Source organism: Cotesia glomerata, linkage group LG9 (genome assembly GCF_020080835.1).
Source record: "Cotesia glomerata isolate CgM1 linkage group LG9, MPM_Cglom_v2.3, whole genome shotgun sequence".
NCBI classification, from domain to species: Eukaryota; Metazoa; Arthropoda; class Insecta; order Hymenoptera; family Braconidae; genus Cotesia; species Cotesia glomerata.
Window position 1 is genome coordinate 15,869,427 of NC_058166.1, and position 19,288 is coordinate 15,888,714.

At 29.1% G+C, this 19,288-nt stretch overlaps 1 protein-coding gene across 4 annotated transcripts in view; it reads right to left on the minus strand.

Annotated features, from left to right (window-relative positions):
• Positions 1–19,288, minus strand: part of LOC123272164 (protein Skeletor, isoforms B/C) — a 74,199-nt gene that overhangs the window by 28,449 nt on the left and 26,462 nt on the right. For all 4 annotated transcript variants that reach the window (XM_044738863.1, XM_044738864.1, XM_044738865.1 and 1 more), the window contains exons 3-4: positions 6,679–6,910; positions 6,167–6,278 (exon numbers count right to left, since the gene is read on the minus strand). In XM_044738863.1, coding sequence (XP_044594798.1) covers positions 6,167–6,278; positions 6,679–6,910 — 344 coding nt within the window. The remainder of the gene's footprint in view (positions 1–6,166; positions 6,279–6,678; positions 6,911–19,288) is intronic.

A 19,288-nucleotide genomic window follows, 5' to 3' on the forward strand; every position in this document is an offset into this window, starting at 1 on the left:
TTCGAGCAATACTTTCCAAGTTATAGGATTTTTAAAAATATCTAAATCAAAAAACTTTGTTTTTGGAAACTGATTATTAATCTTTGAACATCTATATTTTGTAAACTATCAAAGATAAAAATTTGGTCCAAATTTTTTTAGATAGATTAAGTTTTAAGCTTTAATTCTATGTTTATAATGATCAACTTTCGACTAATAGTTTCCAAGTTATAAAATTTAAAAAAATGATCTTTATAAAGCACGATTTCAAATTTTAAGAAATTCATCATTAATTTTTGAATAGTCATAACTTTTGAACCATTGAAGATAAAAATTTGGTCCAAATTTTTTTGGATAGATTAGATCTTAAGCTTCAATTTTATTCTTATAATGATCAACTTCCGACCAATAGTTTTCAAGTTATAGAATTTTTAAAAGTAACCAAATCAAAAAACTTTATTTTTGGAAACTTACTATTAATCTTTAAACATCCATATCTTCTAAATTATCAAAGATAAAAATTTGGTCCAAATTTTTTTGGATAGGTTAGGTCTTAAGCTTGAATTTCATTTCTATAATGATCTATAACTTCCGACCAATACTTCCCAAGTTATAGAATTTTGGAAAATATCCAAATCAAAAAACTTTATTTTTAGAATCTTACTATTAATCTTTAATCATCCTTATGTTGTAAACTATTGAAGATAAAAATTAAGTCCAAATTTTGTTGGATAGATTAAGTCTTAAGCTTTAATTTCATTACTATAATGATCAACTTACAACCAATAGTTTCCAAGTTATAAAATTTTTTAAAATAATCTTTCTACGACATAATTCCAAATTTTCAGAAATTCATTATTAATCTTTGATTAGTCATAACTTTTGAACCATTGAAGATAAAAATTTGGTCCAAATTTTTTTTGGATAGATTAGCTCTTAAGCTTCAATTTCATTTGAATTATAATGATCAACTTTTGACCAATAGTTACCAAGTTATAGACTTTAAAAAAATTATCTTCATAAAACATGATTCCAAATTTTCGTAAATTAATTATTAATTTTTGAATAGTCATAACTTTTGAACCATTGAAGATGAAAAATCCAATTTCTTTTCAATAATTTATCTTATTATTGCTTGGAACTAAAAAAATTTGTATAGGTACCACCAAACAAATAATTAAATGATTAGTTAAAAATTTTCCCAAATTTTGCATACATTATAAGGTAAAAGCCCCAATTATTGACGCTATAAGAGACAAAGTTATGATTTGATTTTTTTTAAGCAATCAAATATAAATATCGTTGAATTTTGTTTGTGGTAATGTCTTAAGTAATGTTTTAACTAATCAATTTCTTTTTTTAAAATGATAATCAGTGATATTTACTAATTAATTTTAAATAATTAAATAGATAATCTGGATACACCAATTATTGACGGGTTAAAAAACTGATTGATCTAAATTTTGACGTACCGTAACCCCAATTATTGACGCCCCTACTGCGCATGCGTCGAATCATTTGGTTATATTTTTATTTATCAAAACTTGATATAAAGTAATCAATATTATTAAAGTTAATTAATAATAATTTCTATGAATGAATAATTATTATGAAAAATATAACAATTTATTTAAAAACTTATTTAACACCAAAACACGCCGAGTTATTTGACAGTTAAAAGCCTTGTATATAATCGCGTAACGCATTTTATACTTAAAAAAAAAGGCGTCATAGCGCTGTTGACTGGCTGTCAATATGGGATCCCATAATAAAATTCCCATAATAAAATTGAGATGAAATGTATGTGAAACCAAACTATTCGTGATGTGATTGGTCGAATATATCATATGCATGAAAATATATGCAAAGTCTATAGTCAAGGCGCGCGCTTGCGCGCGCAAATTTGAATTCTAGTTCACCATAAAAATTATGAACTAGTTATTGACTCCCATTATTTAAATATCATAAAGCATACAATTAATTTCGATTATTTAATTTTATAAATATTTCATATATTGTTAATTTAAAAAAAAAATAGATCATATAATTACATGAAAAAATTAATTTAAACTCGGCAGTTAAAAAAAATGCTTTTCTAACCAAAGTTGTTAAGAAAATAGACGCTCGTAAACTGATTTGATGAACTGGTGCTAACTTTATTTTTTTTTAATAATTAATATTTAATATTTTGAACTGAATGTGATTTTTTTCAATTTTTTAATTAATTAGAATTTAATAAAAATTTATTTGATCGTTATTCTTATTACAGATAATTTAATATATTTAAAGATAATTTAGGGTGTCAATATTTAGACCCCCGTCAATAATTGGGGCTTTTACCTTACTTTAATCTATATATATATAGGAGACTTTCTATAGATATAGATAGTCACTCATCACGATATCTCTGGAACTATAAGACCTAGAGACTTGAAATTTGGCAGGAATATTCCTTTTGCCAAGTAGAGGTCAGCTAAGAACGGATTTCACGAAATTCCACCCACAAGGGGGGTTGCGGGGTGTTCACGAAAAAAAATTCATATTTTTCAATTATGGCTTTTAATAGTTCAAAACTTGGTCAGAATGTTTCAAATTACATTTAGAAATTTTTTAAAAACGAATTCTGTGACATTCCACCCCCCTGGCGTCCCCGTGCGTGGGCGTCAAATTAAGAAAAAATTCGTAAATTCAATCTATAGCTATTAATACTTTGAAACATGGCCAGAATGCTTTTTTGGCGTTTTTGAGCTGTTAAGAATAAATTTCATTAAATTCTACCCCCACATGTCCGTGCGTGGGCGTAAAATTAAAAGAAATTGTACCTTTTAATCTATAGCAGCTAAAGGATTGAAACTTGGCCAGATTGATTTTTTTGGAGTTTTTGAGCTGTAAAGAATGAATTTTATGAAATGCACACGTATATTAACAAAATTAATATTTTTCGCGCCTGGCGTATATTGTACGCCACGCGAAGCGGGTGGGTAACGGCTAGTCACTAATATTTCTCTCTTTTATTTTTCCAATTGAATCTAAGCAAGCTAATGAAAAACAGTAAAATATGTTATTAATTCTGTTGGTCGATACAGACATATATCTGCCATTCTTCTTGTATTAAACAGAGTATATATGAAGTTATGGGCGTTTTATCCGGATTAGAGCTCACTAATTCACCCTCTGTCGACACTCGATCGAGATAACTAGATTTTTTGAGAAGCCAAAGGGAAAGAGGGGCCGTTGGACAGCATTCATGGTCAATGGCGCGTGTCAGATGGATACGGAAGCCCCGGAGCATAGGAGCTCACATTTATACCAACATTCGCACATAAATCTGCCGAATAAGTCCAAGATTAAGAACTAACCTCGGAAAATCGAACGAATTTAACGTCTCTGTCTCTGCCCGGAGATCTGTCACTCTAAGACGGTTTCCATCGACCGTGACCGAGTCTCCTCATATCAATCAGATCTCTTCTCCACCGAAGAAGCCCTTTTTATATCTATATGCCTGCACTAAGCGACAAAAGAGAGATAATGCTAGATATGATAGATGAGGATAGAATAGAAGCTAAAAATCAGAGGGTGGATCAAGAGCCAGCGGCTATGAGCCTCAACTATGGGGAAGCTTGCTTGATATCGAGTAGACACGAGCTGTCTGTCAGGGTATCCCTGATGATGGGGTTTGGGTAGGTGTATTGTTGTATAAGCCAGATCTTCCAGGGCTGGATCGTAAAAGGAGAATTCTTAAATGCCAAATCTTTACCGGGATATTTTTAGATCTAATTAATTTCAATCTTCGGTCGATAAAAGCCTTGGGCTTGATATTTACACTGCTCGGATAATCAGCCTTGACCACTTTTCGTCGGTAATTAGCTACGTTGATTTTCTTGTTTGGAAAATTGAGGCGTTAATTAAAAGTTTTATGGTTGGAATTTATTTTTAGTTAGTTTTTGGGAAGAATTTGTAAATTTAATTTATTTCTGAGGCAGTGGAAGGTTATTTGGTCTTTTTGTAAATTGTAAATTTTTTGTAAATGTTGATTTGAGAAGAAAAAATCTTTTAAAGAATTTAATTGTTAGAATTTGAGGAGTTGAATTTTTTAAATGGAAACTTTTTTGGTAATCTATATTATTAAGAGAATAAGCAAAATTTTGTAGACGGTGTTTTTATATGATAAAATGGGTTTTTAGGGTTATTAAGTTGGGTATCGTTGGAAAATTCTTGACCTGGAGTTGTGCCTTTTAAAGTTTCATATCATTCTTACTCAGAAAGAAAGGTTCATTTGAGCCAAGAAAATATTTTTCTTCATAATTATTTATTTGGGCGAAAAAAAAATTTTTTTTTGACAAAAAATTTCACTTATTCCAACAAATCAATTCCCTTGCTTCAAGAAATACGTTTCTTGATCCAAGACAATTTATTTAAGTCAAGATAATTTTCTTGTTTTGAGAAAATTCCTCTCTTGCTCCAAAAAATTAAGTTCTTGACAAAAGTAAATTTTCTTGTCTTAAGAAAATTTCTCTCTTGCTCCAAAAAATTAAATATAAAGATAGAAGTAAATTTTCATTAATATTTTTATTGATTAACATGTCAATTGGGAAGATCAAATAATATTTCATCATTTTTTTTTCATTCAATATGTATAATTGCGCGCAAAAATAATCTAAAATGGGTAATTTATTGTATCAAGTATTTATGATAATTTGAATTAAAAAAAAATTACTTCCACCAAGAATAGAATTTCAAGAAAAATTTTTACTTCGGCCAAGAAAACTTCGGTCATTCTTCGGGCAACCGAAAATTTACTTGAGCCAAGAATTTTGTTCTCCGGCCAAGAAATCTTTCTTTCTGTGTACCTATAGTCAATTTATGATGATTATTTAGGCTGCATTCAAAAATATATCTAGATACATAATTAAGAAATGACCTTAGATCTTGTGAACGATTGACATTTTTAAAGATATAAACTCATCCCGACATTACACTCATCGAGACCTTTCATTTGAGTATCCACATCAATTTTTCATATATTTATGTATATTATATATATATATATATATATATATATATATATATATATATATATATATATATATGTATATATGAAAAATATATCAAAAACGCATGTGGGTACTCAAATGAAAGGTCTTGATGAGTGTAACATCGAGATGAGCTTATATCTTTAAAAATGTCAATAATAAAGCAATGACGTTGTATTTTGTCCGCTGATGATATTTTTAACGATATAAACTCATCCTGGAGTTACACTCATCGAGACTTTTCATTTGAGTACCTACATCAATTTTTCATATATTTATATATATTATATAAATGTATATACGAAAAATATATCAAAATTCATGTGGGTACTCAAATGAAAGCTCTTGATGAGTTTAACATCGGTATGAGCTTATATCTTTAAAAACGTCAATAGTTAAAAAAGTAAAGTGCAATTTAACAAAATTCATTATTTAACAAATCAAAATTTTATTTATTTATAGTTCACAAATCATGGCAGTCACATAGTGACTACAAGGTTGCTAGTTTTAATTAAAAATGATATGTTTTCTTTTTAATTAATTGAAAGGTAAAGTAATTAAAATAGATTTTTTTTAATTTTTATAATAAATCAATTACAAAAAAAAATGCTTTAAGAAATTTCCATTTATAATTTTATTTTCTATTTTTCATGAAGAATTTGTTTATTAAATTTTTTTCATAACAATTTCATTGTTATGAATTTCTAAAAAAATTTCTATCTTTAGTGTCATAGTAAAAACTCAGTTTGATGCGCGCGCATCCCACCATTTTATAAAAGACCGCCATCTTGTCAATCTCAGGGACTTTTAACTAATTTTTCCCATTTCTTCAAAGATTCACGCGTAAATTTTTTTTTAAACCCATAAAAAAAATTTTTTTCAATGCTATAATTTAAAAATTTTCGAAGAAAATTTTTTTATAAATTTTAAATTAATTTTTTCAACATAAAAAGTTTGAATTTTTTCTAATTAAACCATAAAATTTCTCAGTCTAATTTTTTTTTTATTTAAGTAAATTTTTCTCTGTTTGATTGAACTAACAAAAATTCTTCTAGTTTATTTATTATCCCTACTTACGATTTCTTCTTTAAAATAAAGTAAAATCTTTTCTTCCCAAGTAATAAAATTAATTGACTAAAAAATAAAAAACTTACCGTAAATCTTCTGCACCAAACAGCGAGCCATCTGATATCGCGTATTTTCTTGCCCTGTGGTAGCTTCAGAACGACGTTTTCGTTGTGATACGCCTTGAGCACCTGAGGTTCTCTGTGAAGAAGAAAAATAAAAAAAAAATAAAAATCCAATTGAAGAATTGGATTGTTTGTAATAAAAAATCCAAAACAGTCACAGCGGAATATAAAAATAATTTAATCTTTCTATCCTGGAGAAGGCACTTATAATCCTAATAAAACTCAATCGTGTTTTTATTTATTTTATAAAAAGATTAAGAAACAGAATAAAGGAATAGAAGAAAGCAAACGGTTATTTTCTTGGATAAAATCCTGAGAGATGAGAGAAAAGGTCTCGAGGATGTTTACCAAGGGACGGGAGGTTCTTTCAGTAGCCGGATGGAAATCGATTCGCTTTATAAATATCAACCTAACTATTTTTCCAATTATTTAAACAAACAAACCCGAGTTATTATTAACAACAAATATTTACATACCTTCCGGCGTAATTTTCTGGGTACGGAACTATTTCTCCCATCGGAGTCGGCGAAGTCGTGTTCCCGACCCAGAAAAATACGTCAGGTGCAGTTCCATCGTACGTAAATCCTTTTACGAATATCGTTGACTCGTCGATCACGTAGACTGTTCCCTTTATGCTGTGAGCGTATGGTTTCAAGTTCCCTACTAGTGTTCCGTAGTAATCCTTTCCTTTCTTCTTCGCACAGGAACCTGGAACAATAATATGAGATATATGTTAGGAATTTATTGTTAGGTAATTTCTTTTAGAAGTCGGCTGTTATTAAGGTACACTGAAAAAAAAAAATTAAAAATTAGCAAAACGGTTGACCCTGAAGGCCATCCCTGCAACTTCCCGCTAATTCCATACGTAGGCGCTTAAAATTGCACCAATGACGTTTTTGAGCTCTTCGAGCTCAAAAATACAATTTATGGGTTATTTTGAGTTCTCCGAGCTCAAAGAGATTGCTTTCCTATGCTTTAAAGCTCTTCGAGCTCAAAAGTCTGATAGAGATTTGATAAGACACTATTTTTTGAATTTTTAAACCGCAATAACTTTTGAATGAATAAACCGATTTTTACGCGGTTAGAAGCATTCGACGCAGTTTTTCAAGCCTCACAAAGAATACTAAATTAATCGCGCTAGGAATTTTGGAGTTATTCCGAAAAAAACACTTTTTTCGGTTTTCTTTCGTTCACGATATCTCTCGAATGAATCAACCGATTTTGACCGGACTGGTGGCAATCGACGTGGTTTTTTGAGGTTAAGAGCTGATTAGTTTTTGGAATTGAACCTTTAAGCCGTTTAAAAGTTATTGAAAAATTTGAAAAAATTTTTTTTTTCAGTTTTTTTAAGATTTCTCAAAATCTATTGATCTGAATTATTCCAAATAGTTTTCAAAATCTAAGTTTGGTCAAGCCCTTTCGAATGGCACCAACCGCGATGAAATCGGTCAAACCGTTCAAAAGTTATAAGCGGTTCACATACTTTCACACACACACACACACACACACACACACACACACACACACACCGTGACAACCTCGCGGGGATAGTCAGGGAAGCTTCCTATGATCTTTAAACGTCGAGAACTGATGAAAACTCGATTTTTGCAAAACGGGGTGAAAACAATAACTTCCCGATTTTTGAAAATCTTCGATTTTCTTAGCGGGAAGTTAAAAATTAACTTTAATCAAGAGAAAAATCATTTGAATCAAGAAAAAAAATTCTTGAATCGAGTAAAATTAATTTGAACCGACAAAAATTTCTAAGTTTAAAAATTTTTCTATTCAAATAAAAAAATCAAGTTTTTTAAATTATTTTCTTGATTCAAGTTAATTTGTAAAAATTTACATAGAATTTGTTTTATATAGTTGACCCGAGTCGAAAAAATAAACTTAGACACTGATAGAAGGATTTGTTTATATTTAATAAACTTTATTAACTGTTAATAAATGATTTTTTAACATCATATTATTTAATAAATATTTATTAACACTTGATAAATTATTTATTAAATACGATTCATTAAATCTTAATAAATATTTGTTAACAGCTAACAAATATTTATTAACAGTTAATAAGTGATTATTAAGTACAGTTTATTAACTGTTAATAAATATTTATTAATGGTTAATGAATATTTGTTAACTGTTAACAAATATTTATTTAAAATAAAAAGCAAAAATAGCAAGTTTCATTTGACACTTTTTATAACCCTACAGCTAGAATACGTGATAATAATTAAATTCACTCAACAAAATATTTATTAACTGTTAATAAATATTTGTTAACTATTAATAAATACTTATTAACTATTAATAAATGTACTTTCCTCCTAAATAAATATTTATTAAATGTTAAAAAATATTTATTAAAATTCAATAAATTAAATAATTTTCTTCAAATAAATTAAATTATTAATAGTTAATAAATCCTTCTATCAGTGAATTTATATAAAATTTTAATATACACGGAAAAAACTAAACTTAAATATCAGGTGTAGCTTTTTATTTTATTTTAATTTATAGGAAGGGATTATAATTAACAGTTTCTATCTATCTTTATTTTTTTTTTGCACAAAGAAGAAGAAATACTTTTATAAATATGGATCTGTGTTTGTATTAGTATATTTGGCGTTGTTTTTACAAACAATAAACCGCATATTAATCTTGAGACTAGACTGACGTGAATGGGAATCCTACCACGTCATAACCATTACAACCCTCATCCATTCCGTTATACAGTCGATGCATCGCTACCTTTAGACAAAACATCCAGATGAGATGTAATACCAGTAAGAGGAAAACATGTGTGCAAGACATTTAATCTTTTGTTCAGAAGTATTTTTTTGCTTTTGCTCGATGGAATAAGTAAGTGAAGATTTAATTTTATAAAATTTTACCGTAAAGTTTATAGTTCCAATAAAAATTCTAATTATTAATTTTCATGATTAAACATCATATTATTTTTTCCTCAATTTTATTTACACAAAAATATAATTGCACGCCTCATAGCGCGAAGCGCGTGAGGTTGTGCTTTATACTCGACTCGTCAAGTTCAAGCAATTTTGTGATCTTTAAATGCCTCTATCACAAGCATACTACACTTATACAATGATATAAGTAGATGTACACCGAAAAAACACTTAAATTAAACCATCTTTTACTTTCTAAAATCATTTTAAGTTGCTATTTTGAAAAAAAAACGTTTTGAAAAAAAATTTTACGTGGACGTCCGGATGTCACCCCATTTTGGATGTACTAACGATTACTCCCGAACAAATTGATATTTCAAGACCGGACCTTTTTTATTAGTTTAAGAATCCACAGATTCGGTAGAATCTGGCGCCAAGTTCCGTTCAAATTCGTTGTAAACGGAGCGCGAGACTACCGACTGTGTTTACTGTAAGCAGAACGGTATTTTGAGGTTGCAAAATTTTATTTAATTCTACGGTACTTCTTGTTCCTAAATTTTATATTATAACAGTAATTCATGCTTTATTTTACTGATATTAATTAATTATATTCAATTATAACAATTAATCTACTTGAAATTATTAAATTTTATCAGCACAAACTATAGCAAGCTCAAAAATTTCGATCCTGACTTTTTTTCTATGTAAAAAGTGACATGCCACAGACTAAATAATTCGAGAATTCATGGTAATCTTCCAATAGATGGGAAACTACAGTTAAAAAAATACATTTCACAGCTTGCATCTACATCCGCCAGGGTGCGCTGGAATTGTTTTTACATAAACTGTAGCTTCAAGGGGATAGTTTGCTATAAAAAATGCAGCCAACGCGAGATTTAAGTTGGTACCAATTGTAAATTTTTATTATAATTACAAAAAATACTAAAATCTGAACAAAAACAGTTTCACTGTAAAAAAATCGCGCCAAGTCCACGTTCATAAGACTATCAAGATAAAAAAATTTCTTTTCTTTACAAAAAGATATAAAATAAAAAAATAAAAAAATCCAAGTAACCGATATGATTGTATTTGATTTTCGGAAATTAAAAAAAATTTTATTGTAAATTTGAAAATTAAAAAAAAAATTTTAGAACGTACTTGGTGTGCGTCATTGTGTATTTCAATTTTTTTAAAGTCCTAGTAAATAGATTTTACGAATTTCATTAAAAGTAAAATATTTTGCAACCATGCACACTAAATACGTTCCAAAATGTTTTAATTTTCAAATTTACAATAAAATTTTTAATTTCCGAAAATCAAATACAATCATATCGGTTACTTGATTTTTTATTTTTTATTTTATATCTTTTTGTAAAGAAAAAAGAAATTTTTTTATCTTGATAGTCTTATGAACGTGGACTTGGCGCGATTTTTATACAGTGAAACTGTTTTTGTTCAGATTCGATGAACTGGGTCCGTATTTCATATCAGTGGCCTAGTTTACGTATTTTTTTTTTAATTGAATTTTTATTAAAATTCACTACGATACAACCGTACAAAGCCAAACGAACTTTTCTTATTTGTCACGTGAAAACTATGGCGCCACTTGATCAAGCTAGATTTTTTTAGACTGCGTGCGCATATGACAAGAAAAAAGGGCGCCGATGTTTAAAAAAAAATAAAAAATACTCTGTAAGAAATCACTTAATTATAATTTTTTTTTTTTTTTTTTTAATCAATTACACAATTAATTGTTTTCTTAAAAAATGAATGAGCGTTATGAGGCGTGCACTTTTGGATTTTCCAAACTTTTTTAAAAATTTTTTTACATAAAAATAAAATAAATTTTCTTAAATTGAAAAAAATTAATGAGGAAGATAAAAATAATCACAGTCCAAATAAATTTTTTCTTTAAAGGTCTTTTATAAAATTGAATCTAATAAATAAAAAATAAATTCAAAATATTTGAAAAAAATGCAAGAACCGATCGAAAAAATGTATAATATAAATATCCGTGATATTAATATACAGACGTATGCAGATAAAGACCGTAAAATGAAAATGTAAAAGGGATGATGATAATAACAGTGGACACGCGCCACATACAATCCCCGAGGGCTGTATTATATTCACGTAGCAGTTTGTAATAGGGGAGAAATTTGAGAGGCGAAACCTACTATACTCTTTTGTCCCGTCCATTTTATAATTTATATTGACTAATGACATTTTTAGGTGCTAATGGATCGTTAATAACCCCACACAAATCGCCTGCTCAATATTTAAGTAAGCCATTTAATCAGATCCTGCATATGAATGTTTAAATAAAAATAAAAAGAACATTCTTACCTCTATTATACATTTAACACCCTGATAAAAAATAAACATCAAGTAAAAAATGATTTAAAATTTTTTTTTTCAGTGTAATTATAGAGTAAATATTTTCGACTTGATATATATATATATATAGCAAGGTTGGCAATAGCCTAATCGGCTCGATACCTGCGTTTCAAAAGAGTGGGACCAGGGTTCGATTCCGGCGCGCACCAATATTTTTCAATGATTATAAACTAAGAATATGTGCGTTTCATTGCCAGCCTCTGTACCGGTCGGGTTTTCTGTGGTTTTCCCATATAGTTATAGAGGTAAAATGTCATTATAGAAGTACCTCCATACTATTTAAGACCGTAATGCAAATGCAGGTACTGATTATAACGCGTAAGTCGGCCACAGTCGCAGCACATGTGTGTCGGGCATGAAAAAATCCCGACATGCAGGGGGGTGGGGACGAAAAAAGTGGTTGATAGTTATAATGACGGGGTTGAGAGATTATATTGCGGAGAAAAAAAGTGGAGAGACAATAATTCCCCACCCTCCCTTGTAAAACACTCTACAGTGATACAAGTAAAACCATCCTCAATCCTCAATCTATATATATATATATATTCCATATTCGAGGAAAGTAATTAAGGGAAGAATTTGTTCATTTACTTTCTTCTAATCTGGCATATAAAAAGTAAAGGAGGCTTGAATTTTCAAGTCAAGATTCTCTTTACTTATGCTTGGACGTTAACGAGACTAACCGAATTCATTTAGCGATGGTCTTTTTGGTTCCCTTTATTTTATGTACGTGAAAAGGCTCGGATGAGTAAGATAAAAAGAAGCTAAACCCAAAGAGAAAAATAAGAGTGAGGGTGGCACGTTGATTTTAATCAAGATATGGCCAGAGACGACTAAGGCCAGATCGAGCTTATCGATTTTCCCAAGTGCCCAACGACAAACTTTTAACCACCACTCTTGTTTTTTGCTGCACTTTAAATTTAAATTTTAATTCCCGCCAGAGCTTATAAGATTTTATTTTCGGTAAGTAATCGTTATCATTATCATTAAAAATTTTTTGGGTAATTTTTTTACGTTTTTTATCAATTTTAAACATTTTTTTATACAAATTTATTAAATTATGTAAAGTAAAAATGATTTTTAAAAAATTTATCAACTCAGAATCAAGCCAGGACTCGAACCTGGATCTATTAACTCGGTAAAGCCACTCTATAAGTAGCAGACCAATTGATATGTGATTGGGAGAGTAGGTTCGAGTCCTGGCTTGGTTCAAATAACCATACATTTTTTAAAAATCATTTTTACTTTAAATAATTTATTTATTTTTATTTTATTTATTTATTTATCAAAAAGTTATACCAAGACATCATAAGCCGAATGGCAAATTAACAAAATACATAAACATTATATATTCACATTTATAGTAGTATTGTTTAATAAATAAATTCACATTTATAGAATTTAAAATTTAAAGAGAATATTTTTTTTTCTAATCAGAATAGTATCCAAGAAAAGCACAGAAATAAAAGTACTCCCAAGACAAAAATCGTAAAACAAAATCAGAATCAAATTACTGTTTTCCTTCAATCACACGTAACATAAAAAGGTCGAATACTTTACTTTTAAAAATGCTTAAACTCTGAGAATTTATAATATCATGTGGCACTTCTGTATTTAGTTCTGTAATTTAATAAGTTTGTATAAAAAAATATATAAAAAATTTGGAAAATCCAAAAGTGCACGCCTCATAATCTCATTTTTCACAATAAAATTAATTAAAATAAAATATAAAAAGCAAAATTAAATAATATTTTTTCTGCAATAATATTTTTTCTGAACAATATGACACTGGATATCATCCCAGATTATACTCAGTGATATCTGTGGTGAAAAAAAAATTTTAGATAGTAGCTACACAGAAAGAAAAATTTCTTGACTGGAGAACAAAATTCTTGGCTCGAGAAAATTTAAATTCTATTCTTGGTGGAAGTAATTTTTTCTTAATTCAAATTATCATAAATACTTGATACAATAAATTTTTATATTTGATCAAGATTTTTAGATACTTTAGAGAAGCAGCGCCACCTACTTTAGCTAAGAAAAAAATTTTCTCACCTTGAGAAAATTTTTCTCGAGAATATTTGATACCTATTTTATATTATTTTAGCGTGCAATTATACATATTGAATGAAAAAAAATGATGAAATATTATTTGATCTTCCCATTTGACATGTTAATCAATAAAAATATTAATTAAAATTTACTTCTATCTTTATATTTAATTTTTTGGAGCAAGAGAGAAATTTTCTCAAGACAAGAAAATTTACTTCTATCAAAAACTAAATTTTTTGGAGCAAAAGGCTGAATTTTCTCAAAAAAATAAGATTTTCTTGACTTAAATAAATTTTCTTAGATCAAGATACGTATTTCTTAAAGCAAGAGAATTAATTTAGTTGGAATAAGTGAAATTTCTTGTGTCAAAAAAAAATTTTTGTTTCGCTCAAGAAAATAACTCGGAAGAAAAAAAATTTCTTGCTCCAAGAAAATTAAAAAAAATTTTTTTTTTACAAATATAAATAATGCTGTGAAGCGGGAAAGAATAGGAGTTACGGTAATTATTACGTGAAGCGTTCCACATTCACGTAACAGGATATTGGTAGGGAAGGATTGAGAAAGGAATGTGGAGAGGATCATCTTAATGTGAGTTTATAGAATATGCGAGAAAAAATTATTAGATAGCTCGGACTGGGATTCGAACCCAGAACCTTCCGAAGACATGTCGGCTACTCTAGCATTTGAGCTATCCGGTCTATACTAAATTTCCTTTCGCTTATTCTATATACATTAAGCCACACCGTCCATCTTACGGTAAGCATTTTTACAAATATAAATAATGCTGTGAAGCGGGAAAGAATAGGAATTACGGTAATTATTACGTGAAAACTAAAATTATTTTGAAGTAAGAAAATTTTTTGAGTCAAGAAAACTTACAGCTTTTTTTATCTTTCTTGAGCCGAGAAAATTCTCCCTCGAGTCAAAAATTTATTTCCCTCTAGATCGTCTATGAATAGATAATAATAATAATTATTATTATTATTATTTACAATCCAAAAGTTAGTCGCTTAGTTTCAGGTAAATCCAAATAAAACATAACATTTTGTACGTACAAAGGTTGGATTTTAGACTTATGTCTTATCTCTTAAGAACAACTTCCGACTCGTTGGACATCATATCCGGTTATACACTCCTAGAACTCTTACTCTTAGTGTACTCGGTACGTTTATACATTATATACGTGCCTTATGCCCAGGAATTCTATCCTCGAGTATATAATACAAAGCAAAACTCTTATAAATCGGATTACGAGATTTCAGAGACTTGTAATCCCAAGAAAAAGCTTCTGACATAATATATCTCCGTCATACGTATTTTTATTTTATTTTTATAACTTTTTTTTGGTCTTATTAACAATCTCACTTATTAGCATTTATCATTTACCTTTTTGTCGCTACTAATCTTGCCCTTTGTCGTCGATTCTAGAGACAGAATCAAGAAATTGTATTGTTTCATTGTAGGATTTAAATTTAATGAAAGAGACGTTTGAGCTTTGCTGAGCAGACAGGAATAACAAAGGCTTTTTGGAAGTGAATTTGCTCGGAATTGTATATATATATATATATATTTTTTTTTTTTGGTTTAATTACAAGTTAGAGTCATGAGAAAAACTTTTCGGGAAATTTTTTCTGTAGATAGAAAAAAAATTTCTTAATATTAATTCAAAAATTTTTAATTCATTTTATCAAGTAAAATTATTTATTTATTTAAATTAAATAAGTCTTGTTATTCTGAATGAAATTGTTTTTTAGCTTAATTTGAAAATACATTTTTTTTTTTTTTGTAAAAAATCAAAACTTTGTAGAATTTGGAGATTTTAGTGAACTTATGAAAAAATAATTATCTAAAAACTTCAAATTTTAGTTAATTATAAAATTTTTGGATTGAAAATAAAAAAAAAATGAAAAATTTTCTAATTTAAAAATTTATAAGAAATTAATTATAATTTTCAAAGTAATATTTTAATTGAATCAAATGACTTTTTTTGCTTTTATTTCTTATCTTATATTAATGTGAAAAATTTTCGATGTAATTTTTTCTATAAAAAAGCTCAATATATTTTCCTAAAATAAATCCAAAAAGACACATTAAAAAGCTACAATCGAAAATGCTCTATCTCTAGATACGTAACTAAGAAAAGATCTTGTATTTTAAGAACTATTGACATTTTTAGAGATATAAGCTCATCCTGGAGTTACACTCATCGAGACCTTTCATTTGAGTACCTACATTAATTTTTTATATATTTTGTATATTTGTATATATTATATAAATGTATATATGAAAAATATACCAAAAATGTATGTGGGTACTCAAATGAAAGCTTTTGATGAGCGTAACATCAGGATGAGCTTATATCTTTAAAAATGTTAATAATTAAGAAATGACCTTGTATCTTCAGAACTATTGACATTTTTAAAGATATAAGCTCATCCTGGAGTTACACTCATCGAAACCTTTCATTTGAGTACCCACATCAATTTTTCATATATTTTATATATATTATATATAAGAATGTATGAAAAATATATAAAAATGCATGTGGGTACTCAAATGAAAGCTTTTGATGAGCATAACATCAGGATGAGCTTATATTTTTAAAAATGTTAATAATTAAGAAATGACCTTGTATCTTCAGAACTATTGACATTTTTAAAGATATAAGCTCATCCTGGAGTTACACTCATCGAAACCTTTCATTTGAGTACCCACATCAATTTTTCATATATTTTATATATATTATATATAAAATAATGTATGAAAAATATATAAAAATGCATGTGGGTACTCAAATGAAAGCTTTTGATGAGCGTAACATCAGGATGAGCTTATATTTTTAAAAATGTTAATAATTAAGAAATGACCTTGTATCTTCAGAACTATTGACATTTTTAAAGATAGAAGCTCATCCTGGAGCTACACTCATCGAGACCTTTCATTTGAGTACCCACATCAATTTTTCATATATTTTACATATATTATATATAAGAATGTATGAAAAATATATCAAAATGCATGTGGGTACTCAAATGAAAGCTTTTGATGAGCGTAACATCAGGATGAGCTTATATCTTTAAAAATGTTAATAATTAAGAAATGACCTTGTATCTTCAGAACTATTGACATTTTTAAAGATAGAAGCTCATCCCGACATTACACTCATCGAGACCTTTCATTTGAGTACCCACATCAATTTTTCATATATTTTATATATTTATATATATTACATATATGTATATATGAAAAAAATATAAAAAATGCATGTGGGTACTCAAATGAAAGATCTTGATGAGTGTAACACCAGGATGAGCTTATATCTTTAAAAACGTCAATAGTGAAGAAAGTACAGTGCAATTTAACAAGAGTCATTATTTAATAAAGCAAAATTTCATTCATTTATACCCATACAGGAAGCCCCAGAGAGTTGAACGACGGGGCCATGCCTGGGACATTATTGGGAAGCCCATCTTTTTAAACCTATATTGTCCCATGCCCGGGCCATAATTGGGCAATCAGCCTTGGCCATTCCAATGATTACCCAGGCTTGGGCCAAGACTGAATAACCTTGCCTTGGCCAAGCCTAGAGTCACCCTAACTTGGGCCAAGTTTGTGTAACCTAACCTCGGCCGTTGGATGGTAACCCTAACATGGGCCAAGACTGAATAACCTAGCCTTGGCCAAGCCTAGAGTCACCCTAACTTGGGCCAGGACTGAGCAACCTAGCTTTGGCCAACTCAATGATTACCCGAGCGTTAGCCAAGACTGGGATGCCTAGCCTTGGCCGTTGAATGGCAACCCAGACTTGAGCCAGAATTGGGCGACCTAACTTTGGCCATTCAATGGGAAATCCAAATTTAATTAATCATTAAGTAATAGAATTTGGAACAGTAAATATTTATTACTTAACGAATATTTGATAGCAAATGCTAAAATTGAAAATTTATTATTTCAACAAAACAATTGTATATCGTCAAAATTGATACGGTCTTAAAAAAAAATTAAAATATTATGATATGATAATAAAAATATACAGAACGATTTAAAAAGTCTAAAGTTAATGTAAGAACTTGACTTTTGCTTTTTTTTTAAATTAATAAACATTTGTAAAAAATAGATAATTTTCATCAAAACACAATATTAAATATAAATTATATAAATAATAAACCGTCACACTCTGTCACCATATAAATTTAGCTTATATGAATGGTGAGATGTGCGTTAACTTATCGGTCGTACGGCGTAGGGGTTAGTGGTCGGTCTGGCAGCGCGCGGCTCGGGTTCGAATCTCGGTTAGGGTAAATGCGATTTTCACTTTATTTCTATAATTAGCAAAAGTTAGGTCTAAATTAAGAGTTAAGTCGTCTAAACTTGCGTTAGCTCTACATCAAAATTGAAATAAATTATTGACAATTAAAAAATTCCTTTTTTATAATTTCAACTAACAACTACTCATTTTATACAAAATAATTTAACCGTTTCGTAGAATTTTACTATTTTATTTCAGAGAATTCAATTTATTCGAAATTGGGTTCTTAATACTAATTTGGTTTCACATTAAACAATTAAATTCTAAATATATTTTGTAATCTACTTCTTTTAGTAAATTCTACAGTGGTGAATAAGCCTGGGCTTGCTTTGGCTTAAAAACTTGGGCCAGTCTTGGTTAACAATCTTGGTTATCATGCTTGGGCCAGTCTAGGCAACCAAGCTTGGCACCCTGTTATCACTCCAGACTTCTACCAAGGCTGGGCCAAAGTGGGTTTACAAGCATGGGTCAGAGATAGACAGCATTGCGCCAAGCATGGTCCATATCTGGCCCCGTCGTATTGTCCTGTATGGGATAGTTCAAAAATTCACCGCAGTCACATAGTGACTGCAAAGTTGCTAGTAAAAATTATGCGAAGAACTACGAAAAGTGGCATACTAAAGAAGAAATAAATAAACTTGAAAATTACTATTATAATCGTATATCTATATATATATATATATATATATATATATATATATATATATATATATATATATATATATATATATATATATATATATATATATATAGGAAACTTTCTATAGATATAGATAGTCACTCCGCGATATCTCTGGAACGATATCTCTGGAACTATAAGACCTAGAGACTTGAAATTTGGCAGGAATATTCCTTTTGCCAAGTAGAGGTCAGCTAAGAACGGATTTCACGAAATTCCACCCACAAGGGGGGTTGCGGGGGTGTTCACGAAAAAAAATTCATATTTTTCAATTATGGCTTTTAATAGTTCAAAACTTGGTCAGAATGTTTCAAATTACATTTAGAACTTTTTTAAAAACAAATTCTGTGACATTCCACCCCCCTGGCGTGCCCGTGCGTGGGCGTCAAATTAAGAAAAAATTCGTAAATTTCAATCTATAGCTATTAATACTTTGAAACATGGCCAGAATGCTTTTTTGGCGTTTTTGAGCTGTTAAGAATAAATTTCATTAAATTCTACCCCCACATGTCCGTGCGTGGGCGTAAAATTAAAAGAAATTGTACCTTTTAATCTATAGCAGCTAAAGGATTGAAACTTGGCCAGATGGATTTTTTTGGAGTTTTTGAGCTGTAAAGAATGAATTTTATGAAATGCCACCCTCACAAATCCTTGCGTGGGCGTTAATTAAAAAATTATAAAATTCAATTCCTAAAGGATAATAAGAAGGCATTAAATATAGAAAAAATTAAAAATTT